General features: G+C 53.5%; 1 protein-coding gene across 2 annotated transcripts; it reads right to left on the reverse strand.

Annotated features, from left to right (window-relative positions):
* Positions 1 to 1,618: 1,618 nt before the first annotated feature.
* On the reverse strand, positions 1,619 to 21,632 carry IL17RA (interleukin 17 receptor A). 2 transcript variants are annotated; one of them, XM_040974563.1, is made up of 13 exons: positions 21,388 to 21,631; positions 15,741 to 15,765; positions 15,027 to 15,173; positions 13,942 to 14,054; positions 12,215 to 12,341; positions 10,782 to 10,829; positions 10,514 to 10,677; positions 8,609 to 8,692; positions 8,219 to 8,303; positions 7,440 to 7,451; positions 7,095 to 7,196; positions 4,343 to 4,384; positions 1,619 to 3,830 (listed from the first exon to the last, which is right to left on the reverse strand). In XM_040974563.1, exons 1-13 carry the CDS (start codon positions 21,523 to 21,525, stop codon positions 2,296 to 2,298), a joined length of 2,622 nt encoding a protein of 873 aa, XP_040830497.1. In that variant the 5' UTR covers positions 21,526 to 21,631; the 3' UTR covers positions 1,619 to 2,295. The 2 variants fall into 2 exon arrangements, with proteins under 2 accessions (XP_040830497.1, XP_040830498.1); XM_040974564.1 differs by lacking the exon at positions 7,440 to 7,451 and having other exon boundaries at positions 8,207 to 8,303; positions 21,388 to 21,632.
* Between the last annotated feature and the right edge of the window lie 334 nt (positions 21,633 to 21,966).

The raw sequence follows: 21,966 nt of genomic DNA on the forward strand, positions 1-21,966 counted from the left end.
CGAGGCTTTGAGGGGAGACTGGAACGGCAGGCAGTGCTTTGGGGTCTCTGCTGCCAGGCAGTGCCCAGGCTCCAGCAAGGGAAAAGACCACCTGCCAGGCAGCACTGTGGGCACTTCAGAAGTATTTCTTGGCAGCTTGTCACAGCTGAGTAGGCATCCGATCTCACCACACTCAGGTGCCGGGTGACTGGGGGAGAGAGCTGAGTGGTTGGGCGGGTGTTTCATTCCCTCTCTTCCTCACCTGGTTACTGGAAAGAACAGGACCAACTGCGACTTGGTGCCCCCACCCCCGGAAGTTCTCACCACAGCAGGACATTTATAGGGTCGCTCATGGGGGCAGTAACACTGCTTTCCCAGCATACTTCAGCAGCCTCTTGCTGAGGCTGAGAAGTTAAGACTTTTGAGCTGTGGAGAACATAGCATGCTGGGGCATGCCTTGGGAACACTGACAGAGAGAAACCTTGTCTACTCCAATCAGGTACTTTGGGAACAACTTCCCCAAATGCTTAGCCTTCGCATCCCTCCCCATGCCTCCCTTTAAAAAATTTATTTATTTGAAAGAGTTATATGACAGAGAGATGCCTTCCCCTACCGGTTTACTTCCTAAATGGCTATAAGAGCCAGACTAAAACAGGAGTCAGAGGCTTCTGCCAGGCCTCTATGTGGGTGCAGGGGCCCAGCCACTTGGGCCATCCTCTGCTGCTTTCCCAGGTGCAGAGCCAGCACTGAACTTCACTTTGAAGAGTAAGTGGCATACTTGCCCTGCCCCCTAGGAGACTGATGGACCCTCACTGTCCTGCTCTCAGCCCACTGGGGGGCCTCCAGGGTCCAGCCAGGTCACTGCTGTATAATCTTTACTCCCTCTGACTGATGGCCAAAATGCAGGCTCAGGATTCCCAACTCTCGTTTGAACTCTGTCAGATTTCCCAGCACACGTAAAATGTTTTCAAATTTATTTATTTGAAAGGCAACGATCACAGTAACAGAGAAATCTTCCAAGAACTGGTTCACTTCCTAACAGCCAGGGCTTGGGAAGGTCAAGCCAAGAACTCAAACTCCATCTGGGCTCGCCATATGTGGCAGGACCCAAGTACTTGAACCTGATACCTCCGGGAGTGCTCATTTGATACAAGCTGGAACGGGAAGTACAGACTGACTGGGATCCAGGCACCTCGGTACGGGATGTTTGAAAGTCGACAGCTAAAGAGAGGAGGAGACAGAGAATCTTCCACCTGCTGCTTCACTCCCCAGATGTCCATAATGGTCAGGTCTGCGTCAAGTGGAAGCCCAGAGCTCCACTGAAGTCTCTCTTTTTATTGGAAAGGCACATTTGCACAGAGGAGAGACAAAGATCTTCCATCTGCTGGCTCACTCCTCAAGTGGCTGCAATGGCCACAGCTGAGCTGATCTGGAGCCAGGAGCTTCTTCCTGGTCTCCCACATTGATACAGAGTCCCAAGGCTTTGGGTCATTCTGTTTTTTCCCAAGCCACAAGCATGGGGCTGAATGGGGAGTGGAGCAGCCGGGACATGAACTGATGCCCACAAATGATCCTGGCACATGCAAGGTGAGGATTTAGCCACTGAGCCATTGCTCTGGGCACTCGTGCAGCTCTCATGTGGGTGGCAGGGACCCAAGCAATTGGGCTATCCTTCACTGCTTTTCTTAGGTTGAGAGTCGGGAGACAAATCGGAAGCGGTACAGCCAGCACATGAACTAGAGCCCATGTGGGGTGGTGGCAGCTTTATCTGCTATACCAGTGTTGTCCCCTACCCCTGCCCCGCCCCCCCAAGTGATCTTAACCATGCCCTGACCTTGCCCTCTCTCCTTCAGCACACATTTCCATGCTGTCTCCTGTTAAATGCCCCATTTGAGCCAACTTCCTGGCATGTCTGGCCTCTGGCTTGCACAGCTTGGGCACAGCCCATCCAGTGAGAGGGGTCCCCAGAGTTGCCCACCAGGCTCTCCCGACCCACGTCTCCTTCAGGGACTCCTTTTGTCATTCTGGATTACATTCCTTCCCCACACTCATATGCCGTTCTCTTCTTGGAGCTGACTCAGGAAACCAGCTGCTTGCTAGTACCCTATGTGCCTGGCACACAGTAGATACAGAACCTACACTGAATGAATGGCTAGGCAGCCGCCAGCTCCCGGAGATGGGTCATGGCCCTGGGTGGAAGATGGTTACACGCAATCAGGATGTGTACACTGTGAAGGCAAGCACTACACACTCAGTCTTTCTCACACACACACACACAGGCACACACATCCTCCCACGCCTGTGAGAGAGAGGCCTCTAGGAAGGGGCTAGCCCCTCGGTGGTAGCTGCCCTGTCGGACCCCATGCCCTCCCAGCCAGGGTTCTTCTGCAGCTCGTGGAAGAGGAGCTGGCGCTGGAGGCTTCGCAGGCTCTGGAGGTCCTCAGGAGAGAGGTGTCCACCACCGGGGCGCTGCTCTTGCTCCTCTCCGTCCTCCCTGCTGTCATCAGCAGGCCCGTCGGGGGGCTGCGGGGAGCTCCTGGAGATGTAGCCCTGGTCAGACTGCACCGATTGGCGCTGCTGATCCTCCTCGTGGGGCAGAGACAGGTCCTTGAGGGCCACGGCGGGCCCGTTCCACCCCTCCTGGGTTGGGCAGCTCAGGCTTTGCTCCAAGAGCGTGACCATTAGGCCTTCCAGCTGCTCCCTCACAGCCCCAGGTAGGAGCTCTGGAGAAGTCCACGACGGGCTGCCCAGAGGTGAGTCTCCTGACTCCCCGGGCAGGAAGAGGATGCTGTTTCGCCGAGGGCCAAGGCTCCCCAGCAGGGGGCAGGCTTCCTCCTCCTCCACAGGTAGCTGGCTGGCTGCACGGCTCCTGTCATCATCCAGGGGCCTGGGCTCCAGTACGTGTGTCACACAGCCTTCCTGCCCCGGGAGCAGCAAGGTACGCAGGGGTTGGGCTGCCACCTCCCCGTAGGGCTGCGGCTCAGGCTCCAGCTTGGAGGGTCTTGAGTCCCCATCACTGACCAGCGGCTCCAGTGCCAGACAATCCTGGGAGGCAGACCCCTGCAGCAGGGGCTGCTGCTTGACAATCCCTGCCCCGGGAGGCAGTGACAGCTCCCCGAAGACCTCTTCATCCAGGGATGGGAGGTCCTGCTCGTCTGCCAAGCAAAGGTTCTCACGCTCAAACCAATCAGGGCACCGGGCCTGCCACTCCTGGAATCTCCACACAGCCTCCTTAAGCTGCCGGCCACTGGGGCTCTGGAAGTAGTTCTCCTCTGTGAGCTCCCCGACACGGTGCATACGGCCGGGCTCAAACATCTCCAAGTCCTGGATGCGGAAGTAAACCTCTTCCAGCTTGTCCATGAGTGGGTACCGGGGCGTGATGTTGAAGAGGTCTGGAATATCATTCTCGTTGCTGATGCCACTGAAGTAGCAGACGACATAGGTACCGAAGCAGGCTGGCTTCTTGAAGTCCGGCAGGATCACGTTCATGGCCGCCGTGAACAGATCCCCTGCCGGCTTCCAGTGGTCACACCGCAGCTGGACGGCAGGCTCCTTGCAGCCCAGGATGGCCTGCCACTTGGCCCGTGTGCCCCGGGAACACAGGACCAGGATCTTGGAGTTGCTCTCCACCATCGCTTGCTTCTGCCGACCCACCCAGGTCACCACACCCACCTCCGAGATGGCCTGCTCTTGTAACAGGTCCAAGGCCACCTCGGTACCACAGGCTGTGATCAGGAACTGGGCGAACTTGAGGACCACATCTACGTACAGGGGGTGGTCAGCCGAGTAGACGATCCAGACCTTTCTTGGCTTCAGGGCTGGGGGGCTCAGGTTGGCCCCGGGTGCGGTGTCTGTGGGATGCAAGGGAGGCCAGATGGAGGTTGGTAATCCCCCTGGTTAGAGCCTGGGTCCTATCCATCCCCAGTCTGGGAGATGCAACCAAGGCCTGCGGCAGAGAGCCCGGGCATTGCTGCTCCTCTGTCTTGCAACATGAAACCAAAATGTCATAGTCTGTGCCTTGTGGGACAAAAAAAAAATCTCTCATTCCTACCTGGCCTTTAGCCAGGGCTTCATTCACTTTAACTGAAAAACAAAACAAAACAAAAACAAAAAACAAAACAAAACAACCCAAAAAACCAGACACAGAGACCAACCCAGAAACTCTGGGTTGGATGAGCAAAAACACAGTAGCTCAGCACTTGCTACTTGGGGTTCCCTGAAGGCCCTGTGTGGGCTGAAGAAAGTGGGCTCTGCTTGAAGGGGACTGGAAATCAACCCACAGAAGGTGATCACCCCCAACCCAGAAACCCTCCACCGTGTCTTTAACACACACACATGCCAGCCAACCCCCAGGAATACTGACCAGCGAGCCTGGTGCCATCACCGTGTTTGTCATGATGAGATCCTAGGAGGAAAGAGAAGCAGGGACAGTTCTCAGGGCGTCCGACATGGGTATGCCCTATGCCTGATAAAGGGCAAGGGGGACAGCTTCAGCTGGTGGTGACTAGAGGCCTCCAGGCCTTGGCCAGCAGGCTGGGCCTGACAGTTGCAAAGGCATGGATCCTGGGACTGCAATGAGGGCTGTGTGACCCGGGATCATTACTCTCTCCTCTGAAGCTTTTGTCTGCTGGGTCAGGGCTTTGGAGTGCATACCTGACTTCACATACGTGCCAGGCCTGGCATATCATTGTCACTTACTTTATAATTGTTGGAACCCCCAGAATGGTGCTGGGGGTCTCCACCCTGGTCCCCTGCTCTGCAGCAGTTTGGCCACCAGGAATAGATTCTATTGGAGGGAAAGCCTTTTCTTCCCCAACACTGTCCTTGTAGGAGGGTGTGTGCGTGTGTGTGTGTGTGTGTGTGTGTGTGTACACATACACATATATATATATATATACATATTTATTTATTTAACTTTTTATTTAATTTTTACCTGAGAGACAGAAAGAAACAGAGATCTCCTACAAACTGGTTTACTCTCCAAATGCTCCATTAACCAAGACTGTGCAAGGCAAAGGCAGGAGCCTGGAACTCCACCTAACTGGGAGGTGGGGACCTAAATACTTGAGTTATTGCTTGCTATCTTCCAGGGTGTACAGAAGCAGGGAGCTGGAAGCACAGCTTGGACTCAAACCTAAGCATTCCAATACAGACATGCAGTGTCCCCAGCAGGGCCTTAACTGCTATGTCGAATGCTTGCATCTTAAGACACTTCCTCAGCAGGCCCACTTACAACATTTCCTCCTGGTATTTTTGAGGTTTGCAAGGGAAACCAACATACTTAAGTAACTGTTCCCATCAGAGACGGTGGTGCAATTGTGGTGTGGGAGGGAACTTTTCCCTGACAGCTGGGATGAACAAACTGGATGCGTGAGCAAGTAAGGAGTTTAGAAGCCCAATTTCCACCCTCACTCTTCGGCCCTTTCCCCAGAACTGTCAGAAGATAATGATATGGGGCTGGTGTCATGGAACATCAGGTTTAGCCACTGCTGGTGACACTGGTTGGTAACATGTATCGGAAAGAGGGTTAGAGACCCAACTGCTCTGCTTTCCATTCAGCTTCCTGCTAATGTGCTTGAGAAAGCAGCAGAAGAGGGCCCAATGGGCTAGGGCCCCTGCCACTCACGTGGGAGACCCAGGGGAGGTTTCTGGCATCTGGCTTTAGCTTGGTCCAAATTTAGCTGGTGTGACCATTTAAGGAGTGAACTAGGAATAGACGATTCTGTTGTTTCTGTCTGTCCCTCTCCCTTTAAAATTAATAAATACATAGACAAATTCAAGAAAAGGACAGTGACCTAACCAGTGAGGCTCCCTCTGTGGGGTGAGGCTATTTGGGAAAGGGTCAGAGGTGTCGGGTATTCAAAAGTCAAAGTCTGGACAACGGCTTTATACGCGGAACATACAGCTCCAACCTCTGGGGCCACCCAGGGAATGAAACAACAGATGGAGGAGCTTTCTTTTTGTCTTTTCTCCTCTCTGTAAAATCCTCCTTTAAAAAACTCAACAGAAGATAAATATATTTTGGTGCAGAAATATTTGAAACCCAGAGTCTTTTCAGAATGCAAAGATTTGATGAACTTTCTGCAGACTCACTTCTATGCAAGATCTTCCCAAATTCTTTGCACCCAAATAAGCCTGTTGCTTGGTTCTGTTCTGCGCAAACTCCTCGAAACCCCCTTACACAAGACCAGGAAGGAAGCAAACAGTCCCCCACACTCAGAACCTCACGGCATATCAACACCGGCTCCTGACTAGTTACCTACAGTAACGACCAGTGCAATACCTCCTCGTGGTGAGCCTGGGTCCACGCAGCAACAGCCTCCCCTTGGCTCTGTACACAGTCTGGGGCCACAAGGGGGCAAGTAGGGGCTAAGTCCCTGAACCCCATGAGCACAGGGGGAGCTGCTGACGTAGCCAGCAGCATGCATACTCCTTGGCTGTCTCGTGTACTATCTTGTAGATTTCTTCCTTTAGCCTGGGCATTGCTCCATTTTACAGAGAAGTAACTCGCCTGTAATGGCAGAGTTAGTGAAGTATCACCTACTATCTGGCCCAGGCACGAGGCTTTGCTATTGCACCCGTGCAGAACCCTGCTATGGTCCCTGATCTGACACACCGGTCTGTGGGCTGCAGGCTTGGCTTGCTTCAGACTATTCCAGCTGCCCAGCTGATCACTCCTGTGATGCAGGAAAACCCCACTTTAGCTCCTTCCCATGTATCTGTTAGAACACAATGATTTGTAATAGCAATGCAGGTGATGGCCGCTAGCAAATGCTGAGCAAACAGCAGCACTCAAGTTCCACGCTAAGAATCCCTGGGCATTACTTTGCTTCTTCCTTGTACCCAGCACAAGTATACCCTTCTTTGTACTCCTCGGGCCAGGTGAGAGGTGGTAGAGGGGGTACCTGAGCCCTGTTTGGGCTGATACCAAGCTCTTGGGTTCCCGAGCTGGAGATGTAGCATGAAAGAGGCGATATTTATAACTGAAAATCTACACCAAGGAGCTGAAGGGCACCCTCTGGGCACAGTGTCACAGACAGGCTATGGAAGGTAGAACAGAGCCAGAAGGCAGGGGCGGGGGAACAGAGGGAGAAGCCCGGGCACAGACCCCTTACCAGAGATTCTCCAGGTCATGCAGACCACCAACAGGATGACAGAGGCCACCAGCAGGATGGACACGCCCGTGATGAACACGTATACCCACAAGGGCACGAGGTCTGTGGGAGGAGAAGAGTGTGAGCCGCATGCAGGGGTCCCCAAGCCCTTCATCCTCACCTTGGGGTCCTGCTCGCTCGGATCCCTCCACGAGACGTTTCTCTGACATCTTGGGTGACCTCACCACCCCTGCCCCCGGGCCTCTGGTGCAGAGCTGGTCTGCTTGGTTCCACATGACGTAGACAGGGTCTTCTCACAAAGTCCCCGGGGGGCTTCTGTGGCATGGTGGGAAGAGCTGAGCTCACCTGCAATCGAGTCTGCAATAAGAACAAAGCGGAAGTGGGAAAGCATTTCCCTGGGAGAAGCGGTCCTCGCCGCCATCACCGAAGCCTCCGAGGGCCACTGATGACCAGGCCCTCCCTCCAGTACCATCCCATGTGGGAACAGCGATGGCTCCTCTTCTGAGGACAGCTAGGCTTCTCTCCCAGGCTAGGGCTACATGTGTTGTTTCCAACTAGTGTGGCTGTGGCTGTGAGTTAGCCACGGAGCAAGGGCTTCTTGGTGGCAGGACAGGGGGAGGCTGCAGGATCTCTCAGGCTCAGGGGCTTGGGACTTGGCCACACCCTGGTTAATTAATGCCTCTGTATTTCAGTGTCCTCATCTATGAACCTGGGGTGAGGATTCAAAGCAAATGGTGGTGGGGCCAGCATTGGGTGCAGCACATTGAAACGCTCATCCCAGATGAGCGCTGGTTAGAGTCCTGGCTGCTCATTTCTGATCCCGCTCCATGGATCAAATTCAAAAGAAAAAAAAATTGCCTGAAACTATAAAATAGTAAAACCTCACTTTTTAGTCAAGGAAGGTAAGGCTGTGAAAGGCTCAGTACTTTGCCTCCTGGCTGCACGGCTACCCGGAAAGCAGACAGGAGCACAGTCCAGGAGGCTGTCACGGGAATGCTCGACTAGCATGTCAGGTGTGAAATGCTTCAAATTTACTTAGTCTCCTTGCCCCTCACTCCCAGACCCAGAGGAGGAGCCAGCTCTGGCTGCGGACTCTCACCCACCAGCCCCGCCAGCCCTCCTACCTGGAGCATCAGGAATTTCCGGGCAATACAGGGTTACAGTATGTCTCATGCAGTCATTCAGGCAGCTGCTGAAAAAGGGTTGGATCTGGAGGATGAGAGCAGGGAAGGGGGGCCATGAGGGATGGCGGGGCTGTGCGCTGGCAGAGCAGGGTCAGACATTCCAGACTCTCCACGTGGCTTTAGGCTGAGGCACCTGTCAGCAGGAGGGGACAAGGACCCCCCGCCCAGGGGAGGGTGGGAACAGGTAGATGGTGTTTAGTTGGGCGGTGGACCCCAGGGACCCTGGACAGTAGCAGTGTTGAGTGTCTGTGCTCAAGCCCCTTCCTCCTCATCTTACATTGAGCAGGAAGGCGCAGGCTCTCCCACATCTATGTGCATACAGTCACCCACCTGCACTCGATGGCGGCAGCACCACTGGTAGCCGTGTAGAGCGAGTGTGACGTTGCATCGTTGGTGGAAATCCTCCTGTCTGGGCTGTAGAGAGGGGACAGAAAGAGCCAGGTAACAGGAGCTGCCTAAGAACTCACTGTAGCAGTGAGACTGGGATGCCACGAAGATGGGTCCCTTAGCTGTTGGTCTGGGGCACCCCAGGCAAGGCCCAGGACACTGGGTTTGTCATGAACTTGGAAGCACTTTTAGTGACTGGCAATCCTTTCTGGCTGTAGGGGCCTGAGGGGATAAATCCACGTAGAATCACCTTGTCGCAGGCCATGCACCTGGCTCCATCTTATTTTCTCCATGTGTAAATCCCTACATTTCTTTGGTCCTCTAATCTGTTCTGTGATAAAGTGTAACAAACACAGCAAAACACCAATAGAATGAGGAGAGAGAAGCCTGGTGAGCCAGGTAGGGCAGAGTCAGCTGCTATTTACCAAATGCAGAGTCAGCTGCAAGCCCATGGGGATGGTAACAATGGCCACCCACAGGAGCATCTTGCAGAGAGATGGAGTGAGATAGCAGCTTGTTTTGGTGCAGAACAATTTTAAAACCCATACATTTTTGGGCCCGGCATGGTGGCCTAGCAGCTAAAGTCCTTGCCTTGAACGCACCGGGATACCATATGGGTACCGGTTCTAATCCCGGCAGCTCCACTTCCCATCCAGCTCCCTGCTTGTGGCCTGGGAAAGCAGTGGAGGATGGCCCAAGGCCTTAGGACCCTGCACCTGTGTGGGAGACCCAGAAGAGGCTCCTGGATCCTGGCTCTGGATCGGCACAGCATCGGCCATTGCGCTCACTTGGGGAGTGAATCATTGGATGGAAGATCTTTTTTTTTTTAAAGATTTATTTTTATTATTTTTTCATTGGAAAGGCAGATATACTGAGAGGAGAGACAGAGAGGAAGATCTTCCGTCCGATGATTCACTCCCCAAGTGAGCGCAACGGGCCGATACTATGCCGATCCGAAGCCAGGAGCCTCTTCCGGGTCTCCCACGCGGGTGCAGGTTCCCAAAGCTTTGGGCCGTCCTCGACTGCTTTCCCAGGCCACAGGCAGGGAGCTGGAAGGGAAGCGGGGCTGCCGGGAGTAGAACCGGCGCCCATATGGGATCCCGGGCGTGCAAGGCGAGGACCTTTAACCACTTGCGCCACCGCGCCGGGCCCTGGATGGAAGATCTTCTTCTCTGTCTCTCCTCCTCTCTGTATATCTGACTTTCCAATAAATAAATAAATCATTAAAAAACAAAACAAAAAAAACATACATTTTTTTTTTTCTGATGGTCATTTTCTATTAACTTCCCAAATAATGCTTTGTTTGAGAGGCAGAGGGACAGAGAGACCAAGATCTTCCATCTGCCAGGTCACTCTGCAAATGGTAGCAGGCTAGATCTCCCACACAGGCCTGAGTTATCCCAGGCTGCCTCCCAGGGAAACTGGACTGGACAGAAGAGATGGCACCCAAACCCAGGCACCCCAGTACAGGATGTGTGCGCCCCATTGTGAATGTTGGCACCGGCACAGGATGTGTGTGCCCCATTGTGAATGTTGGCACCAGCACAGGATGTGTGCGTCCCATCGTGAATGTTGGCACCAGCACAGGATGTGTGCGCCCCATCGTGAATGTTGGCACCAGCACAGGATGTGTGTGTCCCATCGTGAATGTTGGCACCAGCACAAGATGTGTGTGTCCCATTGTGAATGTTGGTACTGGCACAGGATGTGTGCACCCCATCGTGAATGTTGGCACTGGCTCTGTTTATCTTGCCAGGAGAGAAAGGGCCAAGCAGTCTGTAACTGCTGCTGACCAAGCAGAGGTCTGGGCTCCAAGCAACAATGGAGAGGTTAGCAAGGGCGGCTTACCGCAGGTATCTGCTCTACAAGCTCGTAGCAGCTGCGGTTCTCGGCCTGTGGAAAGCTGCTGAGCAGCACCAGGTACTGGGCAGACTCGTTCCACAGGGTGAAGCTCACGCGCAGCTGCTGGGGCTCCAGTGTCTCTACCGTGATCCTGGGGTCCCACAGGCTGCCTGCCAAGGACACACGGCTGGTCAGGAGGGTGAAAGGTACACGCACACGCATGCAGCCTGCGCTTGCACCTAGGCCAAGGGCTTCGCGGCTCTGCCACAGCTACCTGAGTTCACACACGATGTTGTCATCTTCATCTTGGAGTCTTCACAATCTACAAGGGCAGAAAGACGGGACATCCTAAGCCCGTGCCTGACACACGGGGCAGCAGTCCCAGTTGGCCCCTTCCCGGCGGGCTCTGGCACTTGCCAGTGGACCCTACGGCCGGAGGAAGAGCTTCCCTGGGCTGTCCCATGCCTTCTTCTGTAGGAACCCTTCCTCCGCTTCCTTTGGGGAATCAAGGTGTCTTGGCCCACGCCTTCTCTCTGTACCCTCAGAGCTGTCTCTCCAGGATGGCCGTGGCCTCTGCCAGGCAGGGGTATTTCGGTGCCCTGCCAGGTCGTCCTTGTCATGTGGTCATCAGTGCTCTGTGACTAACTGGGCTGGGAAGCTGTGACTGGGTTGTTGATGTTCATCCATGATGACGCCTAGAGGATAACCGCTTCCTGATACCTTCCTTTTATTATTTTTTTATTATTATTTTTTAAATTTGGAAGGCAGAGAGTCGTGCATTAATCCTCCACCCTCTGGTTTATTCTCCAAATGCCTGCCACAGCCAGGGCTGATCAGGTCAATGTCAGGAGCCAGGATTTCAACGGAGGCCTCCTATATGGGTGAAGGGACCCATCTAATTGAGCCCTCACCTGCTGCCTCTTAGATCCATATTAGCAGGAAGCTGGAATGCAGTGTGGAGCCAGGGGCCGCACCTAGGGACCCTGACATGGGATATGAGCACTGCTGCACTACTGGCCTGCCTCATCACCATTCTCAACAAGCACTTCCTGACCAGCTACTACATGGGACAGATTCTGAAGAGTCCACAAGTGGAGGGAAGACCTAGACATCCCAGCAGGAGGTCCCAGCAGGAGCTGACACTGAGCACCTGAGACATGGGGAGGGCAGAGAAGAGGCACGCACATGAAGAAGGCAGTACGGAGAGGGTAGGGAGAAGTGTCATGCCAGGAGGGGTGTTGGACATACGGATGGGACAGTCAACAACAGTGGAGGCTGAGGCCAGGGCCCGGTCTCTTGAGAGTACCCTGTTTCTGTGCAGGAAGCATGTGGGCTTCTCTCCAGAGCCAAGGGCTTGATTCCCAAAGAACGTTTAGGATGGCAGGCCAATATCTACAGCTGTGGCACCAGAGAAGGGGCCCTGCCCTTGGGAAGTGGAGCTTGCAGTGACATACCGGGTAACACCCAGCACCCATGAGTGGCACCCCTTGGGGCTACTGGAAGCTGACATTCAGCTCACCCAGCTGTTGGCTTCCTCTCACAGATCCCAGGGGTGAAGGGAACGGCCCCCACAGACCCCAGGGGTGAAGGGAACGGCCCCCACAGATCCCAGGGGTGAAGGGAACGGCCCCCACAGATCCCAGGGGTGGAGGGAACGGCTTCCTCCCACAGATCCCAGGGGTGAAGGGCTCCACGGGGTGTTCTTACCAGGCACGAGGATGTTTCTGGACTGGTGGTTTGGGTCTCCATCAGGGATGGGCTTGGGCAGGTGGTGAACAGTCACCTCATACTCCTGGCCAGGTTCTACCACGAAGCTACTGAAGCTAAAACGCCACTGAAGTGAAGAGAAGGAGAACTGCACAGGTTACACGTCCACCTCACTCACGCACCCGGCCTCAATGCACACCTGCCTGCTCCCCCAAGAGAGCCAACAGTCACGAAACCACCACCACGGCAGAAGTCAAAACCTGGGGCTTCAGCATCTGTCTGTACATCTACCCACCTACCTGAGCTGTAGAAAAAAACGATTTGATTTTTGATTTATTTCAAAGGTATAAGACAGCTGGCGCAACCCCCAGGGTGCTGCTTTGTGGTTCAGGATGCCTGGAGTGAGGTCTAACAATACAAAATAGAAGCCTACTTCAAAATGCCCATGGAAAAATAGAATTAAAGTTTATCTCGGTGAAAAAAAATCCTAAAATCCAAGCATAATTTTTCCCCTAAAATATACATTTTTCCATGAAAATTTACAAGACTCCTCTTATGTGTGGATTTCAAATATTTTTTGCATCAAAATAAAATTATTTGTTTTTAGATGTTTATTTGAAATGCACAGAGGAAGGGTGACACACAGGAGGTGAGGAGGAAAGAGAGGGAGGGAGAGAGAGAGGGAGAGAGAGGCATCTTTGCACGTTCTGGTTCATTCCACAAATGCACACAGTAGCCTGGGCCAGCTCAGGATGAAGCTTGGAACTGGGTCCCTCACACATGGGTGCAGGACCTGAGGACATAAAAGCCATTACCTGCTGCCTGACAGAATGTGCATCAGCAGGAAGCTGGCACCAAAAAGCCTAGGTGGGATTCGAATGCAGGGACGCTGATACGGGATGGAGGCGTGCCAAGCAGCACCTCGATGGGAACACCAAACACCTACCGCTATGTGCCTTTGAATGTTTATTTAATTTCATCTACTCGAAAGGCAGGATGACAGAAAGGAAGACAGCAAGTGAAAGAGAGAAGGAAGGAAAAGAGGGAGGGGGCAGGGAGGGAGGGATGAAAAGAAAGGCAAGAGGAAAGGAAGAGAAGGAGGGATGGAGGGAGGGAGAAAAAGACAGACAGAGCGAGATCTTCCCTCGGTTCGAAGCTAGGAGTCTACCCAGGTCTCCTGTGCGGCAGAGGCTTGGGACCCATGAGTCATCAGAGCTGGATCAGAGTCCGAGGAGCCAGGATTCAAACTGCCACCACCCTGCTATGGCAGCAGACACCTGTCCCTGAACTGTTCACTTTATTTTCCTTGAAACTTTTGAAAGTATTTTCATATACCAAACCTGCAGGGCTGCTGATGCTTGCTAGCCCAGTACACACACTTAAGAGATCCACAGCTTTAAACAAAGTAACCAGGAAGCAGAAATCTCCTGTTTAGCCATGGAAACCACTGTAGGACTCAAGGCTTATGTGTCTTCCATGGCAGCTCTGTGCCCTGGGCCAAGGGTTTTCCTCCTGCTGGCAGTCACCAGATTAATTCCAGGTATAAACAGAACTAGTTCACGGCAGGGCTGTGGAGGTCACGTGCATGAGAAGTGAGGTGCAGTGGGCAGCGGGGAGGTCAGCGAGGTTTTGCAACTCCACAGGGATCCGTGCCGCCAGCCTGGAGCCCTCATGTTTCTCTCACTGTAAATGGGGGCTGTGGCGGATGGCGGGAGCTCCTTTCTTACCCGCCGGTGGTGATGCTTCAGTTTGGAGAGAAACTCGAACTTGACACACAGTCGCTCATTAGTGTTCAGCTGCAGGATGGAAACCTCCGCACCCTCAAGGTATAAGATGCTGGCTGAAAGTCAGAGTGGGGAGACAGGCAGCTGAGCCCCCAGAACCACAGGCTGTGCCACTGCTCCATCTGCTGTGCTCGCTCACTCTCAGTCTTACCCAATGCTCTACTTCCTCTTCCTTTCTCCGCTCACCCCAAGGGCCTTGGTTAGGTCCTGCATACAGACAGTTACTGTTCACTGGACAAGGACAATGATGCATGTGGGCTTGCAAAGGCTTTGCACATTTCAGAAACAAAATACTCAACCCACATTTGCTGGACTATACAGCATGCTTCTGTTGCTTTATTTGAGAGGCAGAAAGAGGAAGCTCTCACCCGTGATAGCCAGGCTTTTGGCCCATGGCTGACAGAGACCCACATGCTTGAGCTCTCACTGCTGCTTTCCAGGGTCTGCATCAGCTGGAAGCTGGAACCAGAAGCAGGGCTGGAACTTGAATGTGGGCATCCCAGCCATGAGGCTGTGCAGATTCTGAGACCAGGGTACTGGCAGGCAACATGGCATGAGTACCCAAGCTAGCCACCCTCATCATGCCTGTAAATGGCAGCCGGCAGGGAGCATTCAGGCTGGGGCTTACAGAGAAGACTGTCCACACCCTATTCACAGATTGCGGCTGGCTCTCACAGCCCCCTCTTCTCAGTCCTGTACCACAGACTGTCTCTGAAGAGCTCTGGGGTATGTTTTAAAAAGTGCTGGCCCCTAAATTAGGGGGAAAAGCACACTGGTAAATAATGAACATTTGGCAATGTAATTCTAACATTAAGCATTTGCCTCCTGGTAATAAACATAATTAGATTAGAGGAAGACCTTTATGAAAGATCCTGTACAGAAAACATATGACTGAGGATTAACCTCTAAGATGCTAGAACAGTACTAACTGCATGCCACGATGGGTCCTTCTTGCATTGCATTTAGATCCCCATGTCAGCACATGGGCTGGGAATCTGCAGGGGTTTGCTGGCCTGTATGTGACTTACCATCTGTCTGTAACAGCCATTCCACATGCACCACAGGGACGAGCTCTCCAGACTGGGTGTAGGCCAAGTGCAGCTGGATCCGGACATCTTTGGGGGATGAGGGGGTCAAGTTCCGAGGGTGGATCCAGCTGTCATCTAGGCAGGTACCTGGCAGGGAGAGGCAGGATTCAGAGCTGTACTGAAGGCCTTCAAGTGGCCCGGCTGCAGGTCCAGGGAGCACCACCACCTTACTCCTGCCTTCCTACTGCTTGTTTGTCGGGGGCCACTGCTAAGCTCTGATGTGTAAAGGGCATTCTACGAGCCAAGAAAAAGCTTGGGCGTGAGAACAAGCATGTGGCCCAGGAGGGTATTGCAGGGGTCCTGACAGTCACAGGCACTTGAAATATATGTCTTTTCCTGAATTACAACTGAACTGCACTCACAGGGCAGGTGTCTGCTGCCTTCCAGGGGCAAGCTGTGCTTGAGTGAAACTGGCTTACGGCTGAACGAGGGCAGCACCTCCACGGAGTTCTTTTACAATCAGACCTGCCATTCAGTCCTCAATTCCTGACTTTTGGCTAATGAGGCTTCCAAGCAGGAAAGGCAGGTGCACATATCCCAAGCGCTCTAGAGCATCTCCTGCAGGACACACAGCTGGTCCAGGGTTGGGCCAGAACTCAGGCCAGTCACTGTACCACACAGTCACAAGGAGGGCAATGCGGGAGGTTGACTTACTGTTCTTCACTGTGCAGTTCAGCTCCTGTGAAGAAAGTGAAGGCAGTAATTACAGTCGAGAAGGAACTTTACTCATATGCTACAAACATTTTGAAGTCTGTATCCAAAGACATATTTGTTGATTTGACAGGCAGAGCAACACAGAGAGAAATAGCTTCCATTTGCTGCTTTGCTTCCCAGGTGGCTGCAACAGTTGGGTCAGGCCAGGCCAAAGCCAGGAGTCAAGAACTCCATCTGGGTCTCCCACATGGGTGACAGGTGTGTAAGTACGTGGATCATCTTCCTCTGCGCTCCCAGGTGCATTTTAGCAGGCAGCTGGATCAGAAGCAGAGCAGTAAGCACTGGCTTCACTTGCTGCACCACAACGTGTCCCACTCCAAATACATTATTTTACTAATTCGCATGGCATGTATATGTGAAAGTATTGTGCTTAGCTCCTTTATATGGATGAGCAAACTGAAGGGCCAATATTACCATATAGTGTCTCCTTTGGCAACATGCATAAGCTTTCTTTTTTCCTTCCTTTTCCGCCCCCCCTCCCACCTTCCTCCCTTCCTTTTTGGGCAGATTTATAGACAGAAGGGGAAGATCTTCAATCTTCTGGCTCACTCTCCAGATGGCTGCAACAGCTGGAGCTGACCCAATCCGAACCCAGGACCCAGGAGCTTCCCCTGGGTCTCCCACATGGTTACAGGGTCCCCAGACTCTGGGCCATCCTCCGCTGTTTTTCTAGGCTACAGGTAGGGAGGTGGATGGGAAGAGGAGCAGCTGCGAATATGAACTGGTATCCACACGGAATGACAGTGCTTGGAGGTGGAGGATTAGCCAGTAAAGCCTTCCTACTGGCCTCATAAACTTTCTAACTCAGAGGAGATCTCAGGGGAAGTATAGGGTGGGGGATCCTTGAGGGTTTTGGATGTGAGCAGAGCTGTAGCCATGGGTGTCTCTGGACCAGGCACCTGCCAGAGGGCATGAGAACTGGAGCTGGAGGCTGGGTAGGCGGGGGGCCTAAACAGCCAGTGTATGAGAGGTCCGTGGGACAGACTGCTGCATTCCCTGTGGGAGACGCCCACCAATGGATCTTGGTGTTGGGATGCATCTCATGCTGGTTTCAGACACATCAGGATCTCTGGTTTTAGGGACCAGAACCCATGGTGTGTGGCCTGGTCTAGGTGTGCCAGATGTATGATCAGACTACCCACACTGCTTAGTCCTTTGCAAAGATGCCAATTACAGAGTAATGAGATGCAGGGGACACAGCCACTGGCACCAATTAGAAATTCTCCGGCTTGTCAGAGGGGTCCATTAGACGAGATAGAGAACCCCAAGTCTACAGGCAAGTCTTCTGCCCGTAATCAGCATGAACTAACTACAGAAGAGGCAATGAATCCATAACCTTCAGCAATTAGCTAATCCTCCACCGTGCAAGTGCTAGGATCCCATATGAGGGCTGGTTCATATCCCAGCTGCTCTAATTTCCTTCCAGCTTATGGTCTGGGAAAGCAGTTGAGGATGGCCCAAAGCCTTGGGACCCTGTACCTGCGTGGGAGACCAGGAACAAGCTCCAGGCTTCAGACCAGCTCAGCTCTGGCCATTATGGCCATTTGGGGAGTGAACCAGCAGACGCAAGATTGTTCTCTCTGTCTCTCCTTCTCTCTGTCAATCTGCCTTTCCAATAAAAATATGCAAATCTTTAAAAAGTTAGCATAAGAAATATAGTCAGAAATACGGAGGTTAGAGATGATAAAAGGGATTATAAATGATCATCTTTGGATGGTAGGTTTAAGCATGGAAAGGGGATCTACCGTCTTTCATTTTAAACATCTTGGTTTTATTTTAAAAGGAAGATCACACATATATTTTTTGCTACTCCTACAAATAAAATGACTGGAAAACTGTGGTGGGGCAGGTGTCAAGCAGCTAAGGTGCTGGTTCAGACACCTGCATCCCACATCAGCCTTCCTGTGATGGTTCCAGGACCCTGAGAGGCACCTGGCATGGCCCCACATGAAGATCTGGGTTGAGTTTTTGGCGCTAGGATTTGGTCCTTGTCCCACACTTGGGGAGTGTCTGCCTGACTTGGACAAAATTTCAGGAAAATGTTCTTGCGAGGCCACAGTGTGCTCTGCTTGAAGCTTTCACATAGCTATGGGCTACCCCTCTCCCTGCGACCCGTGCAGTGAGCGAGGACTGCCCTGCTCTTCTAAAGAGGTACATAGGCTTCTACCAGTGGCTGAGTGACATGGGGCTGCAGAGCAGGTGATGGGACAGGCCTGGGTAGCCCAGGGCTCTCTGAGTCTGAGCCTCATCCTGTCTGCAGGGTGCTGGCGGATGTTACCCGCAGGCCGGAGACCAAGCCCTAGGAGTCTGCTAACCTTACTGGTTCTGTTGTTGGCAGCAAAAGCAGCCCTGTCTGCCCAAATTCCCATACCGCATCAGAATGTACAGAGAACACGGAAGGCTACACACAGCTCTGCAATCAGCAGCTAAAACCGTTAAACCCAATGGTTCTTCCACCCTGTCAAGCTGAAACCACAAGCCTCAGGAAAAACAGAATGTGTAACGAAACACACATCCTGTTTGTGGAGTTGTAAGTTAACATTCACATGACCAACTCCAAGCCTGTGGCTCTTCCCTTGGTGGCTTTGCTGTGCATTGGCCATCATGGGAAACTGGCGAGAAAGCCCAGGCCACGGGAGGGTCAACCAAAGAACACCTAGGGAAGTGGATTTTCTGGGGGAAATCAGAGCTGGCTGGTTGATGGGGCTGGCTCCAGGCAGCAGGGGCAGGTTCCAGGCTTTCCAGCAGAGACGACCACTCATTCCTCTCTTCTCTCATTTGATCCCCAGGCCTCACCTTGGGCACACAGTACTGGGCTTTAACAGAGAGTACACCGGAAGCTGCCTTTCTGTTGCAGGACTCACCGAAGCCTAAACTCCATCGGGCTTCCTGACACTTCCACGTGTGGAGTCTTTGAAAACTCACTGCACACGTGCACAAGGGCTACCGCTGTGACACATTCCGAGAAAAGCTGCCAAGAAGCGCAGGCTCCACTTCCTCTCAAAGCAGTGCAGGATGGTTCAAGTCTTTGGGTCCCTGCATCCATGCGAGAGACTTGAAGTTCTTGGCTCTAGGTTTTGGAGCGGCCCAACTCCAAGTGTTGTGGCCATTTGGATGGAAGACCTCTCGCTTTGTCTCTTCCTCTCTCTCTTTTAAAAAGATTTATTTTTTTTATTGGAAAGTCAGATTTATACAGAGAAGGAGAGAGAGAGAACTGAGCCAATCCAAAGCCAGGAGCTTCTGGGTCTCCCAGGCGGGTGCAGGTCCCAAGGCGCTGGGCTGTCCTTGACTGCTTTCTCAGGCCACAAGCAGGAAGCTGGAAGGGAAATGGCACAGCCGGGATATGGACTGGTGCCCATATGGGATCCCAGCACATGCAAGGCGAGGACTTAAGCCACTAGGCTACTGTGTCGTGCCCTCCCTCTCTGTCTTTGTAATTGCCTTTCAAGCATTTTTTTTTTCCCTTAAAGAAAAGGTTTACTAAGAAAATGCCAGAAATGGGTTTCAAAATTTTCTGTGCCAAAATAAACTTCTGTTTTTCTTTTCAATTAGTTGAGAGGCAGAGTTCACTTACTTTTAAAAATATTTTAAAAATAGCCCCCAGTTCACTCCCAAAAAGGCTCTGATGGCTGGGGCTGCGCCAGATTAAAGCTGGGAGGCAGGAATCTAACCCAGATCTCCCAGTTGGGTGGGAGGAACCCAATGGCTTGAACCATCAGCACACCCTCCTGGGGTGGGCATCAGCTCAGAGAGGGAAAGAGGCCAGGGACTAGCACTGGGATCCAGGTACTCTGTCTGCTATGGAATGCAGGCATCGCATGTGGAAATTTAATTTCTGTGCCATAATGCTGGCCCCTCTTCTCTTTAAAGATCTACGCATTTTTCACTTAGAAGTCAGTATTGCGCTGCAGACACACGCACACACAGATCCTCTATCCACTGGTTCACTCCCCAGAAAGCTGCAATGACCAAGGCTGGGCCAGGGGCAAGTTAGCAGCTTCAGCCAGGTTTTACACATGAGCGTCAGGGGTGTTATCTGCTGCTCTCCCAGACCATGAACAGGGATCGGGGTGAGAAGCAGAACATGTGCCTGTGAACCAGCATTCACATGGGATGCCAGCGTTGCAAGCAGTGGCTTAACCTACACACTACAACACAGGCCCCTAACTTTTCAAAGCACCTGCCCCTTTGGAACAGTTGTGAGGGCTTTGGGGTGGCTCCCCCAAGTGCTTTCATCATGGAAAAGGTCCCAGGCCCACACAGCCTCAACTGCCCAAGGCTGTAGCAGTAGGGTCAGTAAGAAGTCAGGTCCGCTGAAACCCTCTTTGCGGCTTTCCTTGGGCTGTGTGACCAGAGGTGACAGGACAGACAGACAAAGGAGGGAAAGAGGAGCAGGGTCTCTGGGAAGTCAGCAGAGCGGGGGAAGTCGAGAATGGAGAGTTAGGGAAGGAAACAGAGGAGGGAGAGGTGGGGAAAGTGCAGAGGTGGCCAACGAGCCCGGTCTCGAACCAGCTGTGTCCTGTTTCATGGTGCAACTCCAGCCCCCACTCTTGCAGCCCAGCTGTCATGCCCTGACACCTGTTTAGTTTCGATTCGCAGCCCAGTAGCTAGATTTTACAAGCAGCGGACGGGGTCTGCTGGAAGGAGCCAGCCAGCAAGTTAGCTGGAGGCCTTCCTCTGTCCTGCCGTTCCCAGCATGGTTCACAACAACCAACCCCACCCAGAAACGCAAAGGAAGCAGTCGCTCACACCTCCGCCCTCTTTCACTAAGTATCTCACGAAATTAGACAAGGAGCAACACCGCTGGACTCAGATTTGAGCCCTGCTCCTTCCAGTCTGCCAGGAGCGGTGAAGGCAGAGGAGAGAGGCCCGCAAAGCGCAGGGCTTTGTTTAAAGACCCTCGTAGCGGCAGAGTAAGGTTACCATGTGACAGGAGGGCATGTCCCTGCCAGCACACCCAGCAGGGTCAGCTACCCACAGGCCAACAACACACTTTGCCTGTTTCCAGACCTGAGCGTGGAGGGCTGTACACGGAGAAGCAACTGTCCCATGGGACCTGGCCCTCCGCACGTGGCTGTTCCCTGAAGATCAGGCCTTACTTTTCTTACTGTTCAGGGACCTCCATCCCCTCTCTCCCACCCCACCCCCCAGTCTAGATTTCAGTAAGGAAGTAGGCGGTACTGGGGCAGGGATGAGGCCTCCCGTCGCACGGCCACACCCAAATCCCCACCCAGAATTCAGGCCAATAGACCAAGAAGGCACTTCTGAGCGCCCCAGCACCAAGAGGTGTGTGGCCCAGACCATCCCGGCTACTCCCGGTTCCCTACCTCTGTGCCTGGGTCTATTCCCCAAAGACCAGGCCACCTGCTGAGCAAGCAATCCGGCTCCAGGCTGTACGATCCCTTTCCCTCCAACTCCCTCTTCTCTGGGATCCACAAGGTTCAGAAGGCCCTCCCCCCCGCGTGTCCAAACTCTCGATCCCCGCTCCCCACCCTGGACATTGCCGCGCAGGTTTCCCGCGTCCCTGCCCGCGCGGGTCGTTGGCGGGCACAGGTCCGCATCATCTACGCACGTCTGTGGGACTCACCGGCTGCGAGCAGACAGGTGGCGGGTGGTCCAGGAGCCTCAGAGCTGCGCGTCCCCGGGCCAGCGCGCCTGAGAGAAGGAGCAACATCCACAGGGGTGGTCCCTGGACCAATGGCAACCGGAAGCATGGAGCCCCCATGGCCCGGGAAGGTCTTGGGGCGCTCCCGACTGGAAAGGGGGCACCGGACGCAACGCCCAGGGGCTTTCCCTGGGGCAGAGCAGCCCGACTCTGCTGCCCAGCCTATTTCCGGCTTTCTACCGCTGCCGGAGGCGTGCCCGGCTCCGGGGCGGGCAGTGGGCCGGGCGCCGGTGCACCGTAGGACCCAGGCCCGCCCCTTCCGGACGCGCGGCTGCACGCTCCCCGGCCAGAGCCGCGCGCGCTCCACCCCAGCGCCGGAGCGCAGTGTGTGGCTTAGGTGCGCGCGTCTCGCCCGGGACCAGATTGCTTCTCCACGGACCTGTTCAGCCTCGACTCCAGTATGATTGAAGAATCTTATTAGCAGAGTACTTTAGTTAGAATTTCAGCTTTCGGTGCTGACGATGGGGCTTCGTCTCCCTTCTCTGATGTCTTGGAGAGAGC

Source organism: Ochotona curzoniae, unplaced genomic scaffold (assembly GCF_017591425.1).
Source record: "Ochotona curzoniae isolate NIBS_2020 unplaced genomic scaffold, NIBS_Ocur_1.0 contig_2457, whole genome shotgun sequence".
Taxonomy (NCBI): domain Eukaryota; kingdom Metazoa; phylum Chordata; class Mammalia; order Lagomorpha; family Ochotonidae; genus Ochotona; species Ochotona curzoniae.

Excerpts from the sequence above, each read along its gene's own strand:
- IL17RA (XM_040974564.1), bottom strand. The coding sequence starts at position 21,525 with ATGGGGGCTCCATGCTTCCGGTTGCCATTGGTCCAGGGACCACCCCTG. Across the intron at positions 15,766-21,387 it reads CACCTGTCTGCTCGCAGCCG|GAGCTGAACTGCACAGTGAA; the intron begins GTGAGTCCCACA and ends CTTTCTTCACAG. Across the intron at positions 14,055-15,026 it reads ATGGCTGTTACAGACAGATG|CCAGCATCTTATACCTTGAG; the intron begins GTAAGTCACATA and ends TCTGACTTTCAG.